We start from the raw sequence: 23,771 nt of genomic DNA on the forward strand, positions 1-23,771 counted from the left end.
CAAGTACATACAGTGTGATCTCAGAATCACGAAAGATCCATCTCTATGCGCTGACACGATCGAGAGCGCATGTCACGTCAATTTCCTCATGCTAGGGAATGTCCAATACCTATAATCGGCACCGACAGTGAAATATGCGTCACAATACTGCATTCCTGAGGCCTTTCTTTTGGTTTAGCAACCTGCAGTAGGATGTAGCAAGCTCGATAGTCTCAAGATTTAACACGTTCTTATGATATATTAATCTAAACAGTAGCACAACAGCTAGATAAAGCCTCTCCCACATAATAGCACTTCTATCATTGGCTGTACAACTCCAGTTCTTGATCTGGCAAACAAGTCATCATCCAGGCACTTCACAGTAACATATACGTGAATCAAAAGGAAGTTAAAGGGTTTCTGCTCGCATCTTTAAATGCTTTCTTCTCTAAAGCAAACACATTTACAAGATGAATCTGCAGCAAAGTACTATCATCAGAAACCCTGGACTGGACTTGATCTGTTTCTTCTGTTAGCTAAAATTTACTAGTTAGTAACTTTGAATAGCATCTTAGACATCATAGCAGCTGAGGAACCGAAGCAGACAGTAGCAAAGGCACACCAAGCCTGCATAGATCATCTACTTCTCGTTTAATTTCGGGTCCAAGAACTTAATTCCTAGAATAATTTTTTTCTGGTAATATTGACTTAAGATTCAGTAACTATTGTCTGCCAAATATCTTTTTGAGTTGCTCGGATGAACTTGCAAATTTACATTTGTTATAGAACACAGAAAGCAAGATATTGGCAATGAATAGCTGGTTACAGAAATAAAAAGAGAAATCAGAATGCCTACAGTGCTTATGTTGCATCAATACAGTGCAAATTCTATCCATCCATCCGTCCATCAACAAGCAAAGACGGAAGCACAAATATTCAGTGCTGATAGAGCAACTTGCATTCTTCCCCTTCTTCATATGATGATGCCTTCTCCTCCAATTACAACCATTGGAATGCAAGACATATATACACTCTCTGGCTGATCCATTCGCGATATCCAAGTTAATATAGCTCTCTCTCTCTAATTATAAATGGAGCATAAGAAAAATCAATAAAATTAACTTATATAAAGGTTGATAATATAAAATTTTATTCTTAAGTTATTATTTATCAATGGGTTGGGGAGTGTAATAAGAAATAAAGAAGAGGCGAGGGTGTGATTGCTAAATAAACAAACGCTATATAAAGGGCAGCGTTTGAGACGACATGACACACCTGCGGACGAGACGTAGATCCCCACCGGTGATCGCATTGGTGGTGGCGGCCTCGGAGAGGAATCGGGCGTCACCATTCCCGCTCCGTGCAAGGTCAGAATCTGCTCTGGTCCTCTTTCGATTCTTTATGGTGGCAGAAATCGGCATCCCGGTTCGTTTTGGATGAGGATTAGGGTTTCGACATGGCTGTAGCGTTTTGTTACGGTCCCTCGATCGCTGGACGTTCTCCATCTGTGCTTACGGCGTAATCCTTTTAGTTTGTTGTCGTTTGTGATTTATCCTATGTTTCATCTCTGACCCAAGAAAATTCATCCGGGATTTCGCTACCTGACCCAGAAAAGAGAGGATGTTGAGGCTTCAAGATCCAAGGTATAGGATCATTCTGTCACTGTCTTTTTGGCTTGGGCTTGTAGATTTCTGAGAGAGCAGCGGCAGAAGACTCGCTGAAGGAGGACGAGGTGGCAGGGACATGTTACCTTCTGCTGCCACCGCAGCGGCCAAGTTGAAGGACCATCGATCCGATCGGCATCGTGACCGCGTCGTCCGTTGGTCCCGCCGTAGCAGCTTGAGCCCTGAACAGAAACAGGCCTCGGCCGGAGCACGTCCATCAAGCACAGAGACTCCGCCCCCTGCCGCTCAGATTTCGGTAAGCAGCTTCACAATGAATCCCCGTCTACCATCCCATGGCCAAGACATCATACTGATGCTTGGTGAGTCACCTTTATCACTCTGGCAAGGTGGTTTTGAAGACACAACACTCGGGTCTTCAATCTTCTTCAGAAAGCCCTTTGTCTTCTTATGGGCTGGAATTGGTTCGTGTCTCTTGACAATTCAAGGGCTGCTGAAGCTAAGGCTCTGAATGAAGATCTCATACTTTGGCCTCTTTTTTAAATTGTCCATAACAGTTGCATCGAGAAAAATGCCCTGTTTAGTGAAGGCATACAAGAAATGCTTAAAGATTAGTCCGTAAATCACCTTTGGCTTCAATTGTTTTACCAAAGCAGACTGAACTTCCATTTCTTATTTGCTGATATTAGCTCTACAGTTGTGCATGGGTCGTCTTCTTCCTGCAATTGTTTTTGGTCAGTCTATGCCTAGAATTGTGTGAAAATGATCTGTTATAATGTCATCACATTTTGTTTTTGACAATCGATACCGGAAAGCTAGATGCATTATTGCAGTTTATCACTCGGGTTAGGTAATTGCCATGAGAAAGAAAAGCAGATATTGGGAACATGTGATATAGATTAATACCCGGAGACCCGAGTATGATCAAGTCCCTAGAATTTTGGCAAGTTTATGGCTAGTTTTCTTGTGTTATCCATATGCCAACATCTTCATTTTTTTAATCTTACACTCTTGTTGATCTGAAAGTTATGGTTTATCGTGACAGGTTCTTTTACAGTATGTTAGTAATGCATTAGCTTTGTTTCATTTTGTTACATAAGCTTGTAACTGAGTTGCTTTGTATATGAATCTCAGCAGAATAGTTTCAATCTTGCAAAATGTGGATCTGGCTTTTCTTTGTTATGAACATTAAGTGTAGCAGTCACATAATCTTACATTATGCTGGTTTTTTGCATGTGGATTATTACCTGAGGAATTCCTTTCCGACGAAAAAACTTGTGAAGGTATGATTTTGAGTCTCCAAGCAACTTTCGTTTCTTTTTCTTTTCTGAGGCAAAGCTTTGAGCAACACTTGTGATTTCTATTGTTTGGCAAAAATAGAATTGATGTCATCAGGACTCTAGCTAGGCAGCCACACAGCTTTGGATTCCAACATTGAGAAAGCTCTTGGAACTTCCCTAGAATGGGTAGCCCTTGTTCATGATTCCTTTGCAATTCATTTAGTTTTTGTCCCGATTGTCTCTTCATAAAAGTATAACAGTAGAATCTGAGAAGGATCCGTAATTGAAATAGAAGGTGAAGCCTGATAAGTCTGTACGGTAAGATGTTAAGTCTTTTTCCCGATTGTATGGGTAAAGTGCTTTTTCTTTTCTCTTTCTTTTTTCTCACGTGGATTTTTGTCTCTTCATAAAAGTGTATCAGGAGAATCTGAGAAGGATCCATCCGTAATTGAAAGAGATGGTGAAGCCTGATAAGTCGGTACGGTAAGATGTTAAGAGTCATGTTCTGTGTGGCCTCTCAGGTTGTGCATATCTCTTCCTCTTCCTACGCAATTTTGCAGATTGGAGAAGGATTGCAACCGTATCTTCCATACATGGAGTTCGACAATTCATCACGTTTTCGTTTTTTCTCAACGCTGGTGGTGATGCCTGCAGTTTAAAGTCACAGTAAATTTTTACTGTTTTCTGTAGTTTATGATTGCATTATCTTTGTATGGTTTTTGTTGAAATGATCCTCCAGCTGTTTGATTGTTTCCAACCCTGCATTGGTCATGGGATAAAGATGTATCGTATTGATCTGAAGTCAGGTCGCTAGTTATTTAATTCAGATGATCATACCCGTTTCGTATGGTGTATATTTCGGGAAATGAACATGGGTTTACCGCTCTTGCTATAATTTTGTTGCATTTTTATCATTTGATGGTACCATATCAACTATCTTTTGATATTGATTATCATCGGTATTCTCCACCCAATTGAGATTTGTCACATCACATAAATTATTAAAAAATTATTCTTACATCTCTCATCCCAAAAAATTCTTTTGGATTTTTGCATATGATGATTTGATTTTTAGTTTTTTCATTTATTTTTTGATACCCTAAATATCTCTGATCGGGTGGATGCTGTTGATATTGTTGTTTCGACTTGTGTCCTTCTTCCCCTCTACGAGACTCTATCGCTTTATTTACCCTATCGCTTTTAGCTCATTTTCTGGTTCTATCGCTTTACCCTATCGCTTTTAGCTCATTGTGGTTGCCTCCTCTTCAAGTTTTGATCGCTTTCGCCCCTTTGCTTCGATCCATTACTGCCACCATACCATAGCCATCGCCATCATGGTCACTTCGATCATGTCATCATTGTTACAAAAGGAGAATGAAAGTGACACTAACGGCATCTAAAGATATTAAAAAAAAATTGAGAACACTCAGGAAAAGACATGGAGGTCACCTCCATCGACGATAGACCCTAACAAATCTGTCCAAATCTTCGCATCCCCCTCAATCAGCAAATACCTCATCGACAATTGTGAAATCCCTTACTAACACAAGCTATAACTCGTTCGGTGGTCACTGAATTACTTGAGCTTTAATCACATGAAACAAGAAAATCTAGACTAGACATGTGAATGAACTAATATATGTCCCACATTCGTTATTCAATTATTTCCCACCAATCTAAGCTAGAAATAAATTAATGTTGCTTTGCACGAGAAACATAATGTAGCAGTCTGTTTGTGTGCTATCTTGACGTAGCAACAGCTCCAACTTGGTGCATTAGCCAGCAACCATGGAGGATGCAGTGATCACATGTAACCAGCAAGTCGTCGTTTGTTTCTGTACTATATTCTTTCTTTCACCACTGTTGTCCGTACCTCCTTGCAGTCCCATTCAATAACTATGGTTTCCTTGTGCACCGACCTAAAAGCCTCCATTGTTTGGGAATCGAACGCACACTTCTGAGACTTGCAGCGACTGATCATCACCGTGCTGAGGAAGCACCTCTCGGCATGCTGAAACAAGGTAGAAAGGCGAGAATCAATTCATCAAAGTAATGAACAACAAAGTTGCTAGTTTGATGTGCATACGCTTGGACTGTCAAAACCTCCTTCACAAGCATCACAGAGATCCAATGCCAATTTCCGAAGGAGTGGCAACTGTATCAAGAACAAAAGGTACTGCTTCATCAGTCATCCAAACGACAAATGATGAGGTCTTTGGGGGGCTAAGAAAAATAACACTAACCTTAGAAGCAGCTTCGTATATGAAGTTTCTCTCAATACCTTTACCCTGTGGTTCATGAAAAATAAGTTCTAACACAAACCAACATATCCAGCAAGAAATAACTTCAATTTGTAGGATTGATGCGGAAAGCTAATTTACACATGTTGTAAACGGAATTCCTTCAAGTCATCAGGATCATAACTACGACAAAATTGTAACCAACACCTTAGCCTAAACTTATGCTAAGTACCTGATAACTCAACATGCATCTTTTCCTCCGACACAGTTTCTCTTTCAATTGTTAATCAAAAGAGACTGATTTCTGAGAATATTTGTGGTAAATATAAAGATACTTGCATCTGAATACATCTCAAGAAGAAAAGCAGTGGGGTAGCACTCAATCAATGTTTCATCTGGTCTTAATCAATCAATGGATCCCTTCTTTTCATTTTCTCTGGTGTCATAGAATGATGTCGGTAAACTATTTACTATAGCACACGAATCCAAGGTCCCAAAATCCAGTCCAACTCCAATATCACATGTCAATAGATGTCCAAGGTAGAACTTACAATTTTGAAATTTGGATATATGGTCTGGACCAGTGCCTTTTTCAGCTTCAAACTTACCCTTATTCAAAAGCCCCGAAAAGTTTAATAGGTAGCTTTTACGCTGTGATTTTATTGAGGTAAATGAATTTAAAAAAAAAAGAAATTGCAGTTGCAGCAGATTTCTAGTGTCTCTATGCAGGTCTAGTACTGGAACTTATGTAGACCTGATTATACACATTCCTGAGTGGTAAAAAAAATACGAAGTAGAAAAATATAAAATCAAGCACAAGTTAACTTGGAAAAGAAATCTGCATTTCATTTTAAATGAAACAAAATAGTCTAGTTTGAAAAATAAGCACCAGCTGAACACTCACATTGTGGCGTAGTAAGAAATCCTCGATAGCTATGCAGTTAAAAAGAAAAGAAACCCCATCCAAAGTTATTTTGCCACATTCCTGCAAGCCAGGTAAACAGGCAATCATTATTGACAAAATAGGTTGGTTGGATATACAAATCTCACATAGTAGTAAATGGAAGATAAATATAGGATCAGGAGGCAAATGGAGGTAAAATAATGGGAAATCATCCATAAAACCCATAAAACAACATCCATCATCCTTGTATTTTGATAAGAAAGAAAGGAATGTTTCCAAAGAAGGAAGATATGACCATGTATTTGGAATTTATTATGTGAAATAAAATCAACAACAGCAAAGTATCTAGCTTGGTTAAAAGTCTCCTGAGTGGCCTGGATGTAATACCTACAAGATGCTAGGCATAATTGTATATGGTTCACAATGCTTCTTTCATCAAATATTCCATTAGGATGGTCTCTCCTTTTATTGGCCAATGAATTCATATGGTTCTCACAGTCGACAGGTTTTTATTCAACAACAGATTAGCAGTAGCATAAACAAAGAAAAACATAACCACACAATTCAGATTTTAGTAACATGAGGAAATATTGCAAAAATATGCGAACCTCCAAATGAATAAATGTTAAGCCTGGCCATCCATTTGAAATGATTTCTTGTGAGGCTGCAAATGTGTGAACAAATAGGAGTAATTGAACAAAATATTCACATTTAAAATCCACAAGGAGAACAAAAACTACAAATATCTTAAGTTCTTAACAATAGTAACCTGAATCTAGAAGTTTACATCCTGACAATGAAAATTCTACCACATTTGGGCAGTTCTTAGTCAGAATTGCCAAATCATTATTTGTCATCCATGGAGTTACCCACTCGAGCCTTAATATCCTTAACTGCGGCATGCTGATCTTACAGGCAAATGAAGTCAAGTCACCAAGACAACAGCATAGCTGCAGCACCTTTAAATTTTTTAAGGATTCCTGAATGCTTCTAAAAATTCTGTCAGAAATTACCTGTAGAAAACAGAACCTGCTGTAAACAATTGTAAAAAACACACCCAGTAGCAAATAAATGAAATGGTGTGACCTGAAAAATAAGAATCACAGACTCCAGCAGTGGGCACATCTTGGGAAGCAGACATAGCACATGATGGCCTGGCGATGCCCCTAGGCCAATTGTTATGAACCTTAATCTACTCAGAGGTACTAGTTCTTCCACAGACAAAATAGAAAATCCCCATCCAAATGCCACTTCTTCCAGGATGCAATGCTGACTCAGTTCAAAGAGATACCCCTTATGGTTAGCAGTGACTGCTGATGCCAGATCATATGTATCAGGCCGATTGAGTTTCGTACAACCAGTTGCTTTCAAGCACCTAATACCTGTGTTTCTCCTAACTACTGACATCAAAGCTTGCATTGAGACCTAAAATTTTACAAGCAAAACTGACTCAGAAAGTAGAATACACAAGCATAACATATCTCAAGCAAACAACTTAACAGGCATAGACAGGTATGGATATACATATGGCTAAGCTGGTACAGACAAAATAGTTCTGCAGTTCACCTGCAACATCAGAAATTTTATTAACTGCCAAACTTGCATGTGATAATTCAATATCCGAATTGTTGGCAATAGGCTGGTGCCTCAATGAACAATGGCAGCCTACATCTGTGACTTATGGAGTTAAAACAATTAAGCAGAATAATAAAGAAAAAGGAGAATGCTCCTTAGCATGCTCACTTTTTTATACAGGCTTCTTATATGAGCAAGACAAAAAAATGAGTTTCATAGGTGAAAGGAAACAAACACACATGTTCAATAAGGAAAATAATTAAGACATGAACTGAGTAGGCAAAGTTACAACAAAAGCTATTTATTTCGATACAATAGAATCCTTAACAAAGATTAAGAAAAGACAGAAGATCATCACCATGGTCTCAGAAACATCAAGACTCTCCAGGAAAGAACCCAGGAAGTCATAGAGAGCATCATCAGTAACTGAAGTTCCTCTCAACATTAGTATCTTTAACATGTACATGCGACACATAAGTTGTGAGATGGAGTTTTGGTCAATGCCTGTAGAAGAACAATAGCGACATGTAAGAAATATAAAAGAGTTAATTATGTATGTAGGTTATCATGGTTAATCATGTTCAGCTACTAGATAGTTTTAAGCCAAGAAAAACTTATACTCATTGGCAGCAAGTTTCAAAAACCAAACAGAGTGAAACTCTACTGATTTAGATAAAAGGACTTCCCAATCAAGCTACAAAACCTAGAAGTCCAGTTTTGTGAAATAAAGAATGAAATTCAGTACCTTTACAACCATCAATATGAAGTTGCTGTAGCCTAAATGCCATTGTGCATGAATATTTGTGGTCACTAACTTCAGTAAGGTTACTAGTCAATAAAAGGTCCGAACAAAGTACCCCAACTGAACTTTGACCAAATGATGTATAAGACAGAATCAGTGATTTGATATGAAGGCACTTGCTTATAAGCTTTGATATCCCCATATCTGTTACCATAGTGCATCCCTTGATGTTTAAGTAGGATAAAGAACCACAGAGAGCAGAGATCTTCAGCAAGTCCAGGTCTGACAAGTACAATAATAAATTAATTCCATCTTTCCAGTTCTCAAAGGTACAATATAGACTAAATATTGTCATTACAAAATTTGTAGAAATAATGCAACAAAACATATGAAAGCATCACACACCAAAGATGCATCTTGTTCAATGAACCATACATATCACTTCAACAGTAAGCGATATGTTGTTGGGTAGCAAATATACAAAGTTAAATGAGACACAAATATTTGCTGCCTCAGACCTTGGTTTAAAAGATGGATGAAGGATTGCCATTTTCTGATCAAGTCTTACCATTAATTTCATTTCGCCCTTCCAACGTCAGTTTTGAGATATTTGACATAGCCGGATTTTCCAATGAGGTTTTTGCAACATTTAATAACAATGAATTTTCTTCCAGCATTGCATATGGTGTAGTACTGGCAACACGATACTTGTCACTGCTCATAGAAACGACAGATACTTTGGCAGGTAAAAATGGACTAGTGTCAACAGTCATGTCAACTTCGGTAATCAAAGGAAATTTTTGTAACAAACAATAGAAATCTTCTATTTTAAGCTGTGAACAGTGAGATGCTCTCAATATGCTCAGTGATGGAAATGCCAAGAGTAACCATTTAACAGCGGAACCAAAGTACAACTTTGGGCATTTAGAAATATCCATCTCACGTACAGATTTATAAGACATTGTCATCAATGACTTCCCTAAGACATAACGGTTGTTTGCAGTGCAATTATCAAGCTCGGAAAGTACCATTCTTTTCTTGGCCGTCATATCCAAATCAGATGGCAACACCACCAGAAAAAGAAAAAGAGCTGTTATGTGAACGCAGCCAGCAAGACTAATTTTCTGAATAACAGAAGCAGGAATAAATTATAAATCTTGTGCCCTTAAGCAAATAGAAAATAGGAGATCTCAAGTAGCATATATATTTTAAACTGATAAAAAAGAGAATAAACACGTGGAACATTATCTAAAAGGCTCATTGTAACCAATTTATAGTCCCATCTTACATTTTCACAGTCAACTTTACCTACAGTTGGCGTAAAGGCTGAGAAAACTAGATCTAAAATGGTTGATCTTCATAGGTTAATCAGCTAAGAATTTATAAGCTGATTCAAGGCAAATTCAGTCCAAACAATGTGCAAAAGAAGGAAGATAAAAAATACAACTTAAAGAAAAGATTCCAAAGCTCTCTCTCTCTCTCTCTCGCTCTCTCTCTCCCCTCCCCCCCCCCCCCCTCCCTCATCTTTTCTTTTCAAAAAAGTATTTTCATGAAATTTTCGTGTTATAGAAAGATGTGTAACTAAAGAAAATTCAATCCATTTTTGATGGTTCTACTGTGAAAAGACTACTCACTTTTTTGGCTCAAGTGCATATTATCATGGATGAATTTTTTAATAGTAAATTGTAACAATTCTTTCTTGTTTCTAAGAAAGTGCTGTCCTTACCTTCACCCTTAGTCCCTTACCCAGTTATTCACATAAAGTGTAAAACATCTATTTTCATTGTCTTACAGACAATCTAACCCCTTGAAAAGGAAATGTGATAAAACAGAAGTATATTTGTTCCAATTGTCCTTTCGTTTTCTCTCTCAATGCAATAATGGAAAAGCATGGTAATGGAAGTTAGGAACCAAGAATTAGTAAATAAAGAATAGAAAAAGAACCTCAGAATATTCCGTCAGGCGAATTCTGAAATCATCTAGCTTATCACCTACAAGAGCAGCGAGTATGATTGAGAAGGAATCTTTCATCAAATCCAGGATTGTACAAATACCCTCTTCCCCAAGCTGGGAGAAGTCTCGTCTCAGCCCTACAGGGACAGGGCTCATACAGTGAACAGCAAAGATAGTATAATAATGAATAGAAAATAAGTAATCTAAAATCTCAAAATAAGCAACCAAACTTTAGAACTACCTGCAGCAAACTCCAAAGGTAAAAGGGAGATCCTCACCTGGTCAAGGAACAAAAAGTTATCCAGAAAAAACAGAAGGCTGTTCTATGATAAAAGTTTCAAAGATTGGAAACAAGAGCAGTAAATTACAACTTCATGCACCTGTACTTACAAAGTAAAAGAAAAAAGAAACTGCACAAATTGATAATAAGGATAAGTGAACTGATAGGATTCTATTTCTGAATTAAGATAAGCAAATCTTTGCACTTTACCTTCCTAAGAATATCAAATTTAGAATCATCTGATGAGCACTGTGAGGATCTTCTGTTGTCGGAAAGCCATATTAGTAACGCTTCGCATAGATGCCTCTCACTAAGCATCAGTTGCAACAAAATTAGTTTACATATTAATTGTACTGATCAATCTGAAGATAGCAAAAACCAACCTATCCAGAGTCAGCAGAGGGTGTTCAATACAGGAATGTAATAGATCATATGGAATATCAGGAAATGAGTTCAATGATGTGACCCATGCCTGCAAAATTGTTGTTTCGTACTTAAAATTTCTAATGGTAAGTAAGAATAGCAACTTAGTAGAAAAACTAGCAACTTGGTAGTGAAGCATCTCCAGAGGCATAAAAGAATAACTTGACATTTATAACAATCTGAAAAGAATCATACAAACTAAGTCCGATGAACAAAGTATGTATGTAAAGTATGAAGAAACAACCTTTTTTCTGTAATTTATTTGCATAATAGCTGCTTACAAAAAAACAGTAGGCACAAAAATTAATTTTCCAAATGCACATGACTATTGGTTTCGGGTAAGGTTGCTAGGTAACTCGATCGTCATCATATTTATTTTTGTTGATTCTAACAAAGGCTTTAAGTCTTTGCCTGATTTACCCAGAACTTATAATTTGAGTTGATCATCTTGTCTTCCTAGCAGATTAACAAATCCTGTCTGGATGTAACCAAAACATCTTAAAAATTTTCCCCCGTTTTATCCTTGGTTCATACTATTACAGTATTACTACCCTTAAAATTTTGTGAACAAAATTTACAAAAAAATCAGATTCTATGTTTTTCTATTAATACAATGCATCAATCTCAACATCCTTAATTGTTCGATATTTTACATTCTGTTCCATTGCAGTAGATCTTGTAACTGCCTTTTGAGACCTTTTCTTTAACAAAGCAACAATTGTTGAACATCACACAGTACTGTTCCTTGTTCAACCATCTCATATATAAGTTCTATTAGCAACATCTTCCTTAATCTGTCATTTATCTTGAACTACAGCTGCACAATGTATATAATACTTATGTTCTGAATTTTCATAAATATCTATTTAAATTTTGATTTCATTTTTAATCTTTATACTACTTAAATTGCACCGCATATATTTAGCTTCTAATTTTGCCATTTCACTCTGATTAATTAATATAATTGCAAAATACAATTTGGGATTTAAATTTGAATATCCATTAAGTTCAACTATTAAGATATCAATTAGTTAACTCAAGGCTTTATCCTTGTGCAACCTATGGCGATCTATCATTTTTAAACTCCGCCATACACTACACTACTAATGGATTATTAATACTAGTCCAAACTAAACGAACCTAAGTAATTCCCCTTCCTGCAAAAGGTCTCGATCATTAATATTCTAAACAAACTTATCTTACAGAGTTACCAGGATATTAATCTGTAAAACGTTAATCAATAGTTTATAGATTAACAATATATTAGCATAAAAAAATTGTCCATGAAGCAAAACATGTCTAACCAAGGCTTATCTATACATCTAGATGCAGCTAAACAGAATAAGCTTCAGTAAAACAAAATTGTTTGCATGAAGAAGAAAACATGGTTATGAGTCAGCTAATGCATGCATATCGTGTACCTACAAAGTTCCGAGCGAGGTAACCTTTGCATAATTCTGGAACAAAACCAATGCCTGCATTCACATCCCCATTCAAACATTACCACAGAAGCATAACATGCTTAGGCACCACCATATATTTAGGATAACATTTGCAATTTAATCATTTAAGCAATGCAATCATCAATTTGGATACCTACCTTGTTCTAATCCAAAATTCCAGGCTTCGATAACTGTGTCCATTGGAATCTGCTGTCCTTCTGCAAGGGTCATCTGTTGAAACCATGACTCACATTCTAATAAAAGGCTCTCGACACCAAAATATAGAGCAGCCTATTAAAAAAGTTTGTATCTTAGAGGTGCATAGATAAACACCTTGAATGAGGACTGGAAATGTTCAAGAATAATAAACCATCAAGTCCACAGCAAACAATTGGTATATTTCCAAACATCATAGTGACAAATAAAAGAAATGATGATAAATACTTCACTAGATGAAAAACCTTGTATGTGGAAGCAAGTAAACAACCTCCAAAATAAGAAGAAAGTTATTAGATGTTATGTGTAGATGAAAGCCATGTATGAACTGCAAGACATGAACAAGTGCTTCTAGGTTCCACCGGATGGATACATGCGCAAGACTCGATTCACTGCAATAACAGAAGGTGAAATGTGTCATCAGTTAGAATAACACTGAAAGCAAACAAATACGCATTGTCATAATTATTAGGCGTATATGGTCTTCTTAGCATGCCATATCATGAACCAGACGCAAATAAGTAGATGATCATTAATGATAAGAAAAGCGCTACTAACTTGGACAGAATAAAAAGCAACACGATTAACTCCTTTCTATCCTCTTCTTTCACATTCGAATAATACCATGTATCATCCAGAACTCACCGAGAAACAAAGAATACCAGGAATAACCGTTGATGCTGAGAAGGCTAAAACTTTTAATTAAAAAGGAACGAAAAAAGGCAACTAGATTTCGACAGAGGAGGTAACCTGAAGCTTCCACAAAGGAGGCCACGAAAGTAGGCGGATTGCTCAACCAGCCTGAAAGAAGCGATCCAAAGAGATCTTTAAAACAACAGCCAACACACATGCACGTAAGAACTGATCAGTAAAGACGACTTGCCTGTTTCGATTCGCACGCACTTTTACCGATGGCGATTGGAGGAGGAGCCCAACATTCCAGTTTTCGACACCGGAGGTCGAAATCGATGTCACTTTCTCCGGTCGGAGCTCATTTTGAACGGCGGAGGGATCGATTAGCTCCAGGACGACATCGTCGCCGTCCGTAGTAGCGGAGGCCATGGAATTGGGATCGCCTCACTGACGTCTGTGCCAAACCAGAGAGCCCTAAAGCCCAAGCCGACGCGTTTGTCCTCGCGGGGCCACGCAAAACACCCAACGACGCAGTTTGAGTCGCGACTTTCCTACGAAGTAACACCAGAATCTGAAGAGCGGCCTGATCGCCACAGAAACGGAACGGCCAACACTTGTAATGATCGCACAACTATATGTTAGATTGCATATATGGATGATTTGGAACAAATTTGTACCAATTAATCCTTAAAACATATATAAGTCTGACGATGGTGGTGATATATCAGATCAATTTTTATATTTAAAATTTTATTCGATATAATTTTTTGTACCTTCTTAAGCAGTGATGGTATACTACTGGACTTGACTTATCAAGATTAAAAGTTTAAAATTTTATCAAATATATTTTATACTTCTCTTTTACCCAAGTTAAAGATTTAAAATCAATTAGTCTGATGATGTACTTGATCCTTTTAAGGATTCAAAATCTTATTTAATATATTTTTGACATCTTAAAAATTAGTCTGATAATGATATATTAAACCAACTCATCAAGAGCATTTAAAATCTCATCTAATATATTTTCTATTTTCACACCTTAAAAACATTAGTTTGGTGGACCAACTTACCAAAGCTTGCATAGAATACATCTTCAATTTATAGTAAAATCCTGGGCTCAAATCAATTTATCAAATATCGAGATTTTGACATCTTAAACATTAAACCAATTTATCAATGGTTGAATGGTTAAAGATCTCATTCGATATATATATATTTTTTGAAAATGTCAACTAGTGATAAAAGTCTTGATAATTTATCATAAAATTCTGGACACAATTCCCCATCTAATCTTGAACACCGCAAGCATATATATATATATATATATATATATATATATATAGAGAGAGAGAGAGAGAGAGAGAGAGACTAAAATCTAATCATTTAAGTTGCTCACCAACAATCTTACCATAGCTGATCGTTTAATATGTGTCAAGAAACAATCACGGTGACTGCAGGAAGAAAAACCTTTTGAACATGCTCTGACAACTCCATATGCCGGTTTGCAGCCACTGAAACAAAATCACAGACAAAAACGTAATTATTATATCCCTAGCAAGCATCATACCAGTGTATCAAAACCATGGCTGGCATAGACCTCGATATCCTCTTACCGCCACGATCCCTCACTTTCACCTCTTTAATCCCCCGGTCATCCGTCAGCCTTCGTTATTGCTAGTTATATCTCAAAAGCAAGTGGCAAGAAGAAAAAACCAACTGACTGCCTGTTGAGAACCATCAGACCACCAAACGTTGGCTTGAACATCTAAACTCAACACGAGAAATCATCCGTGCTATCAAAATCATCAGAAAGAGGTAATAAGAATCAGACATATTTGGGAGGAGAAAAGTTAGGCTCGAGGAAGGTGAGATGCATCAGTATGGGTACATCAGCTTCCAACAGATTACAATGAAGAAAAACATAGAAGCAGGGGCTACTGCATATCTTGAACTCAGATAGGTCTCCCACCTGGCACCAAATCCACTAACGCAATTACACCTTGACTTCCACCAGTCACATAGGAATTACTTGCCCAATATATTGTACAAGTTGCTTCTCAGATACCCCCACCAATACAAATGGCCTTCCTCGAGAGGACAAAATTTGTAGTAGGTGTGGATAAGATGCTGATGTTTTCTAAAATCATATTCAAGTTATTAACAGTGGGAATTTAGACCTACATTTACATCAACAGATAGTCGCAACAACTGAGTACCAAATAAAGATGGACAAAAGCCATCAAGCCAAAGTGCACTCTTCCACTTTAGACTAGAGAAATTTCTCTAAAAGAGCTCGAATTCCACATCCTCCCCATTCGCCCTGAAATCAAGACATCTACCTTCTTTTTTCTTACGGAACACAACAGGGGTCCCAACATCATGGCCTCTTGGTGTCTCGGGTGGTGCAGCACAACGTATTAGGGCCCAATTTAATCCATCGAAAAATGGGTGCTGCTTAATCTCAGCAGCGCCTTTGACTGATCCCAGCCTATTTTCAGGCTCCTTCACTAGCAGACCTCTAATCAAATCCCTTGCATGAAAGCTCATACATGGGTTCTCAGGGAACTTCAAGCTCTGAGAAACCACATTGGCTAATGTTTCTTCATTTCCAGGTCCCTTGAAGGGTGTTCTACCAAAAAGTAATTCATATAGCAAGATCCCAAAGGTCCACCAATCCACAGCACTTCCATGTCCATCTCCTCTAATGATCTCGGGAGCTAGGTATTCATGGGTCCCGACAAAGGAGTTGGAGCGTGCATCAGTGGGTTCCACCACAAGTTGCGGAAGTGGTCTTACCTGCCCACTCACTTCAGATTTTAGTTTTCGTGTCTTCGCTTCTGTGGAAGATACTAAACGGGGTGTGAAGCAAGAAACTTGAACCCAAGATGGTTGAAGACAAAGTGGGTCAATGCAGCTATTTTCAGCGCATGGTCCGGAGAGCTTCTTTTCAGACTCTTGTGTGCCTAATGAGGCAGATCTGAGAAGGATCGGGCTTACAGAGCATCTGAGAGACAAGTCAAAATCAGAGAGCATAATGTGGCCATCCTCACGAACCAGAATATTTTCTGGTTTGAGATCACGGTAGATCACACCCAACATGTGTAGGTATTCCAAAGCAAGGAGCACTTCTGCAACATAGAACCTGCAATAACCATCATTAAGAATGAGTTTGTATCTTTAAAGGCAACATGTAGCAAAGTTAATGAACATTAATGGCATGCCTGAGAATCCAGAATGGACAACAGAAACTCTATTAAAACATTGATTAATCACCAGAGCAAGAATAATGCTGGGACTGGAATTTCTATGGTGCATGGTCAGATTTTAAGCGGATATATCATTCAAATTTTGACTTAAGAGCTTTGTGAAGCAACAATGCTACTTCTGTCTGAAAGCCAATCTGAATTCTATACTCTCATGAAAACATAACCTATCAAAGGAAAGTTAATCCAAGAAATTATGTTAGCATTTTCTGGGCAGCATGCTCTTTTATATGTACAGAAATACGATGATTGAAAAGCAGTTGTATAACAGTGTTCCATGTATGTACCTCAAAAAGTAGCAGAAAACTATTCATGATGCTTTTAACAGTTGTTTGGATGGAAGTTCGCCTCCAACACATCAAATAATGGTTCATTACAAAGTGATTTTCTTTATCCAACTAATGCCTCACTTTAAAGGAGTCTTGTCAAGTCTGTTTCACTAATCTTGTGGAAGAAAGTAAATTAAGCAATCTTAATTGAACTTAATGCTATAGAGATTAAAATGTATGCCTCATCAATTGCTTAGGTTCTCATAATAGTCTATTCCAGTTGCTTCTTGACATGGTTTGGATGAAACTAGAATGACGGATAGCTAAGTCTGTTTTCCTGACAAAACATGAAGTAAAATGTACAAGCAGTTTGAGTTATATACCTAGCGGCTGGTTCAGAAAAACTCCTGCAGGGTTGCTTCTGTCGAAGAACATGCAGGTCGCCACCTGGACAATACTCCATAACTAAACATGAGAGGTTATCCGTTGTAAAATGAGCATAGAGGGTTGGAAGGAAAGGATGATCCAGCATTTGCAATATTTCTCTTTCAGTTTGTGCTCTCAGCATCTTTTTCCTGCTAACCAGGAAATCAATATCCATGACCTTCAATGCAAACAAACACTCCGAACCAACCAGCTCAGCAAGATAAACTGTTCCAATATCACCACAACCAAGTCGTTTGAGGAGCTTAAAATTCTTCAAACCTAAGCTTCCATGTTGAATTAAGTTCTGACGGATGGCCACCCATCTCACATCCTTTGACATGTGAGGTCTACAGCCTTTCACACTAGCACCACTCTGATGGCTCTCCTCACTGATGCTAGTGCTGCTACTATAATCCCCAATGCTGCTTTTCGAACTATGAGAGCACTCTCCTTTTTCTCTTGATCTAGAGAATTCACTTGCTTTAACACTGACGACTCTACTGCTGCCATGGATATTCGGGGTCGAAAAGGTTTTGTTGGCACCACTATCAATGCTGGCCTTATCAATTAATGCGGCAGGATTCACAGTGCTCGATGCAGGAGCAAGAGGAGCCTTAGGGCGACATGACTTGGTTGTAGGCGTAATACATGGAGGCGTGACAGGTTCCTTATGATGGCATGATTTGGTTGTATGTGTGGTACATGCAGGACTGACAGGTTCCTTATGACGGAATGATTTGGTTGTAGGTGTGGTACATGCAGGACTGACAGATTCCTTCGGACAACATGATCTGGTTGTAGGCAGAGTCGCACCACTTTTGTTTACTTCACTATGCTTGGTGGAACCACTGGTTGCTGAAGCTGGCTCAGGCTTTCCTTTCTTTTTGGTGGTCATGTTCTTATTTACTGGCTTGGTTAAACATGGCTTCTCGATAGCCTTGCTTGATGCAGCAACTGCCTGTGAGGTAGATGTGGATGCTTTAGAAACTGATTTTCCCTTCTTTCCTATCTCAACTGCAGCTGATTGACTTTCACAGGATTCTTCCGATGTAGGCTTAATTATATCTTGAATTCTGATCCTAGTTACCTTGGGTGTATTGGGAACTGCAGATAGAAGAGATGAAACAGCACCCCGATCACATGACTCAGAATTTTGCCCTTGACCAAATCCATTTGTCTTTTTCGAAGAATCTGCTGAGGCCTTTTCGGGCATGATGGATATTTCGACCAAATTTCTCTTTTCTCCATTTAGAGGAAGACCAGAGTCACTTGATTGAACCACGACAGATGCATAAAGCCTCTTAATTGTTCCAGCTTCGGAGGTCCTAGATAAGCTAACTGGCTTTGATAGCCTCTTCATAGCAGCCATCTCCGATGCCTGGGAAATGCATAGCCTTCTTAAAGACTGTTTTAAAGTGACAGATTCTGATATTCCTATGCCTGACGGTCGAGATCCTCCAACTTTGACTGGCTTCTTCAGGGCATTCTTTCGCATCAAGTCAACCCCTGGCTGACAAGAGGGACCAAGAACCCCAGATGAGGCCCTGAGATCAATCGCCCTCAAAAGTCGATCAAGGTCATCTTCTACATCCTGGCACTTACCATCTTGTACACTAGGTTTGAGCTTAATACGTAGTGTCTTAGATCCACCAAAGTAATTATCCAAATTTGGTTCTTCATTTGATTCAACAATCTCAGAAGTACCACCAGAGGAACCCATTTCTAGGTGATGGTTTAATGAGACGTGAGAAATCTACCTCAATGTCGAGATCAGAGATTAAATGACTAACCCATCTCTTAGAAAGACATCAGAAGGGAATGAAGCAGTAATATGAAACACCAAGCTCATCTTTATAGATTCCATAATTGTACATATTGTTATACTTAAAGAACCTGATCAACATCTTCCATGAATTACTGCTGATCATGATCCTGCAAATAGATTAAACTACATCATACAATAGAAGAAAAAAAAACAAAGAAGAGAGTATTTGTAGACCCGATGCAAGGTTTATGTTATACCCATTAAATATTTCTTAAACATGAAAAGCAGAAAAACCAAAAGCACAACTTCAAAAAAAAAAAAGCAGTTATAAGCTATTCCACTAAACAACATCATGGTTTTCAGATATCTTAGAATAGAGCATGACACATGCTGGGTATTCGAACCAGACCCTACAATATCAAAATTTTACTCATAACAATTGTCTATAAAACTGCAAATAAACCATCTTCCTTCTCCACCATGTGAAATCTGTAACCATAGACAGAACTCAAGTTCACAATGGACGTCCCAAATTACTCTCAAGAAAAGCATCAGGTAGCACCAAAATAAGGAAAATTAAAAGAAAAATAATCAGTCATTTAAAGAAAACCACAGTCCATCCCTTCCTGCTGCAGCACACTGAACCAAAACGTAGAAAAGATAAAATAGGATCGAATTGCAAAAAACCCAAGAAAGATGTAAGAAGCATCAGAGCCGATTAGCCACACGCGTTGTCATCAAATAGTGTAGAAAAAGATCGGCAAAAGAAGAGGCGTAAGTCCAGTGAGAAACCGATTGGTGAAAACCAGTATACAGACAAAATAGGAAAAAGTTCCGGAAAAACCAAGAAAGAATCAAGAAGAACTAGCGCCGATTAGCCGAACGCATAGTCATCAAATAGAGCAGAAAAAGAAGGCAAAAGAAGAGACATCATCCCAGTGAGAAATCGATCGGTCAAAACTAGCATACAGACAAGATAGGAACCAATTCCAAAATGACCAAGAAAGATTCAAGAAGAATTAGCGCCGATTAGCCACACGCATGGTCATCAAATCCAGCGCAAAAAGATGGCAAAAGAAGAGACGCCAGCCCGGTGCGAAATCGATTGGTGAAAACTGGTGTACAAACAAATATGAACAAATTCCAGAAAAGCCAAAGAAGATTCAAGAAGAATTAGTGCCGATTAGCCACACGCATTGTCATCAAATCGAGTAGAAAAGGACAACAAAATAAGAGACATCAGTACAGTGAGAAATCGATTCGTGAAAACTAGTATCCGGACAAAATAGGACAAAAAATTCAAGAAAGACCAAGAACGGCTCAAGAAGAAGTGGCGCAGATTAGCCACAAGCATTGTCATCAAATCGAGCAGAGAAGAACGGCAAAAGAAGACACAACAGCCCAGTGAGAAATCGACGAGTGAATACTAGTAAGAAGCTCAAAAACGTAACCAAATAAGAGGAAGACGAAGAAAAAGAAGACGTACCGCGAACCAGCCCACCACCAACGCCAGCACAGATCCGGATCGAACAACCAAATCGTAGATCCGACTCAAGAACCACCAAGAAGAGTCTAGGATCGCGACCGTAGATAACGAATCGAAAGATACCTCACCAGGGCTAGGGTTTTCGAACGCGAGAGAGGAGAGAGAGGGAGAGGATGGGAGTAGCGGCAGGAGTGAAATGCTCATCACGAGGAGGTGCACATCGCTCTGAATGATAGGAAAAGAACAAAATAACGATAATTAATAATAAACGAAAAGAAAGAAACTAAATATTACTGAATTCTTTATTAGATCATTTAATTTCTCCCACTTATTTTCCAAATTAAATTTTCATTTACGATAATAAATAAATAAATAAGAAAAGTCAAGTGCTAAAAATTAAATTAAAGACACGGAAAAGAAAATAAAACTCGGGGAAATAATCAGACGCGTCAGCAGAAAAGACGCGGCTCCTTCTTTGAGATGGACCCCGCCGTGGGTCCACCTGAGTTCGGTGCATCGGTGGAGTATCCCAGATGACAAAACAAGGCCTGTCATTTCACCAAATTACCCACCCTCTCAAATCTGAAGCTTATCCAATTCATTATTTGCTTCCTAATAGTCAAAATCCATTTTGATCAAACAGATATTACAGTTTTAATTATCCTGCATTAATATTAAAGAATAAACTGTTGGATAAGATTGAAGTTAGTGAGGCTACACAAATTTATTGCAGTTTACCTGAGGTCCCCATGCACACAGTAAGTACAGTATCAGGATCTCTGAGTTCAAATTATATTGCACATGATCCAACCCAAGTCATTGGATTCCCTACCAGTTAAACCTATGTACTTGCAATACTGGTTTTTCATACCACAAAGTCATCCCTCAGGAAAAGGGTTGATTAATGCATATGTGACTTCATTTTTCTTGGCATTTCAAACTCACTGATTCTTACACTGAAGGAGCTGAAGAACATAATGGAACAGAGCTTGCAGATCTGTACCTCCAAACATTAAATTACCATGCTTTTCGAACCTCTTTTAAAAGTCTGGATCATTGGGATCTTTGCTTTCTACCGTGTGTAGGCCAACAGGGTTGGCTGCAATTACTCTGCAAGATGGAGGGCTTTGCAAGATGCAAATGAGATGCATGCCACCTTGTACTAAATAAAAGGAGGAGTTAATCATTTGAGCATACCAGAAGCTACTCACAGGTGGGAGATGAATGGAGACAGGAACAGAATACATCAAAGTAGCATATGTGTTGTTCCCTGGCTTATCTTTGCCTGAAAAGGATAGTTTGGGCAAGGATTCAATCACTTGACAGATAAAACCCATGTATCATCAACTAAAACCTAATGGTTCCAAAAGCAGACAATGATAGAACAGAATCAAGTGGACATTACACAATGATAATGATGGTAATCTGATAACTTAGCTGAATGGCTATGGTGATTCTTCTTTTAGGCTGCAGAATGACACCGACAGAAAGCTTCAGTGGTGTTCAAATGACAAGATTCAAACTAGTTAGACAATTCTGAGAGAAGAAATAGGTGATGTTTGTTAAATAGGATTAGGACTATAGTAAACTAGCTTAAGCACTAGAATAGAAGTACTAGCATAGCTTAAGTACATCTCCTCTGGTGCTAAAAGCTTACTTGAGTGCTAAAAGAATGTAGAGAACAAAAAGAAAATGTATCTGAAGTACTTGCCATTTAAGTGTAACATGCAGAAGAACTTTTGTTTCGACTAACTAATTATTGCTTCCACCATATCATGAAGGAATCACAAACTAAACAAATAGGCATGGTTAGCAGAAGTTGTTAGAACATTTAGTGCAGCACTGGAAGTTTATATTGCATCTGAAGACCAATTCTGTTTGCTAGTGCTTATTTGCAATAGGCAAACTCAAAAAATAGATTGGAGAAACACGTTTACTATATACTTACATTTTAGCTTCTACTTCTCACACTTCCAAAACCTGGTTTTTCATCTGAGAGATCAATTTTTTTCTTCTAAAGAGAATGAGTTTTCTCTTTACCTATATATTCATTTATAAACCTAAATTCAGGTTTACAAATCAGATCAAGAAACAATACTTCCATAGAAATATTAATTGATTGATCTTCCCATATTAATCTACAATACAAGTCCATATGCATTCTCACCTTTGTTACTAATTTCTATTAAGAACATTATAAATTAAGCTCTATCTTATGTATGAATAATTAATTCATCTAGAACCTAATGGAAGGGCCCTCTTACTGTAGTTGAACACTTGACTTCAATCTTATGCCTCCATTAAGCTTTCTCCTCTTATGTAATTTAATCATATTTTACATATTCTACTAGCAAAGAACGAAGACCATGCCAAACACATCTATCGTCATCTCATTACTTTTGGAAGTCCTTTGTCATGATATTTTAATACGTACCTTAAAGCCTCCTGTCAAACTTTTACAGCCCATTGGGAGAATAGCCGATCTCCAATAGAAGAAAACTAAGCAGTCAAGGCGTGCTGTCTCCCAATGATAAGCTGCCACTTCTTCCGAGTGTCGGGACACAAAGTCTTCGCCATCCCCGTACTTGTAGTAGACAACACACAGCAAACTGTTTTTGCTGACCTCCTCATTTGCTAGTCGAACGCAAGCAATCCACCAGCTCAAGAGCTCGTCAATTTCAATCTCCTCCTCCTCATTTCCTCACTTGTACCTGCCGCCCATGTTTCCAGCAGGACAAGCTTCGATCAACTCCTCTTTGACCGTCGCCTCCTGATTTCTGGATACAGCTCAAGGAAGCAAGTCATTTTATCGAGCAGGTAGCGTGCGTCTGCTAAATCATCAGCCCGTGGCCGACATGCCTCCCCTGTACGTCTTCGAAGACCACCACACTCCCCCTTTTCCGAGCCAGAAACTTCCAGGAGGAGAAGTAGGGCAATTCTGTACAGTGGTCTCTGTTCCCACACTCGTTTCTTTCTTGGCTCTTCAACCAATATATCCGCATGCTACGCCGTCAGCTCTCAAGTCATCGCCGTGCCATTGTCCTTGGAATAGCTTCCTTGTGCCCGTTTACTGAGCATGAAGACAGGCGAATTAGGAATCATTGTACCATTTCCTTGACGCAGTCGCTATCGCTCTCGACTCCAGCTCAACACTCACTAATACGTGCAAGGCGCCGTGGTCCTAATGAGAGCAACCGATCGGCGCAGTTATCCATCCACTAGATTTCAAGCAAGTCTGATGGAAATATTAATCACTAGATTTCAAGCAAGCCT

At 38.3% G+C, this 23,771-nt stretch overlaps 2 protein-coding genes across 8 annotated transcripts; both read right to left on the minus strand.

Moving 5' to 3' along the window:
- Positions 1–4,422: 4,422 nt before the first annotated feature.
- On the minus strand, positions 4,423–15,048 carry LOC135624908 (BTB/POZ domain-containing protein FBL11-like). 7 transcript variants are annotated; one of them, XM_065128982.1, is made up of 21 exons: positions 14,903–15,048; positions 14,698–14,800; positions 13,540–13,840; positions 13,407–13,457; positions 12,928–13,048; positions 12,599–12,731; positions 12,424–12,473; positions 10,959–11,047; positions 10,786–10,885; positions 10,537–10,573; positions 10,287–10,432; positions 8,911–9,466; positions 8,346–8,624; positions 7,959–8,104; positions 7,112–7,450; positions 6,795–7,038; positions 6,634–6,689; positions 6,026–6,106; positions 5,125–5,169; positions 4,968–5,036; positions 4,423–4,892 (listed from the first exon to the last, which is right to left on the minus strand). In XM_065128982.1, the coding sequence occupies exons 3-21, from the start codon at positions 13,716–13,718 to the stop codon at positions 4,722–4,724; spliced, it is 2,892 nt and encodes a 963-aa protein (XP_064985054.1). In that variant the 5' UTR covers positions 13,719–13,840; positions 14,698–14,800; positions 14,903–15,048; the 3' UTR covers positions 4,423–4,721. The 7 variants fall into 7 exon arrangements, with proteins under 7 accessions (XP_064985054.1, XP_064985053.1, XP_064985055.1 ...); XM_065128981.1 differs by having other exon boundaries at positions 14,887–15,041; XM_065128983.1 differs by lacking the exons at positions 14,698–14,800; positions 14,903–15,048 and having other exon boundaries at positions 12,599–12,671; positions 13,540–13,915.
- A 151-nt stretch (positions 15,049–15,199) lies between these two features.
- LOC103968347 (serine/threonine-protein kinase D6PK) lies at positions 15,200–23,484 on the minus strand. The gene is made up of 6 exons (XM_009381510.3): positions 22,933–23,484; positions 21,696–21,783; positions 21,502–21,623; positions 20,499–20,723; positions 17,205–19,179; positions 15,200–16,431 (listed from the first exon to the last, which is right to left on the minus strand). The coding sequence occupies exons 5-6, from the start codon at positions 18,965–18,967 to the stop codon at positions 15,573–15,575; spliced, it is 2,622 nt and encodes an 873-aa protein (XP_009379785.2). The 5' UTR covers positions 18,968–19,179; positions 20,499–20,723; positions 21,502–21,623; positions 21,696–21,783; positions 22,933–23,484; the 3' UTR covers positions 15,200–15,572.
- Positions 23,485–23,771: the final 287 nt, after the last annotated feature.

Source organism: Musa acuminata, chromosome BXJ2-10 (genome assembly GCF_036884655.1).
Source record: "Musa acuminata AAA Group cultivar baxijiao chromosome BXJ2-10, Cavendish_Baxijiao_AAA, whole genome shotgun sequence".
Classification (NCBI taxonomy): domain Eukaryota; kingdom Viridiplantae; phylum Streptophyta; class Magnoliopsida; order Zingiberales; family Musaceae; genus Musa; species Musa acuminata.

Excerpts from the sequence above, each read along its gene's own strand:
- LOC135624908 (XM_065128982.1), bottom strand. The coding sequence starts at position 13,718 with ATGGCCTCCGCTACTACGGACGGCGACGATGTCGTCCTGGAGCTAATC. Across the intron at positions 13,049-13,406 it reads CTCCTTTGTGGAAGCTTCAG|TGAATCGAGTCTTGCGCATG; the intron begins GTTACCTCCTCT and ends CTGTTATTGCAG. Across the intron at positions 8,105-8,345 it reads TCATATTGATGGTTGTAAAG|GCATTGACCAAAACTCCATC; the intron begins GTACTGAATTTC and ends GTTCTTCTACAG.
- LOC103968347 (XM_009381510.3), bottom strand. The coding sequence starts at position 18,967 with ATGGGTTCCTCTGGTGGTACTTCTGAGATTGTTGAATCAAATGAAGAA. Across the intron at positions 16,432-17,204 it reads TTTTCTGAACCAGCCGCTAG|GTTCTATGTTGCAGAAGTGC; the intron begins GTATATAACTCA and ends TGGTTATTGCAG.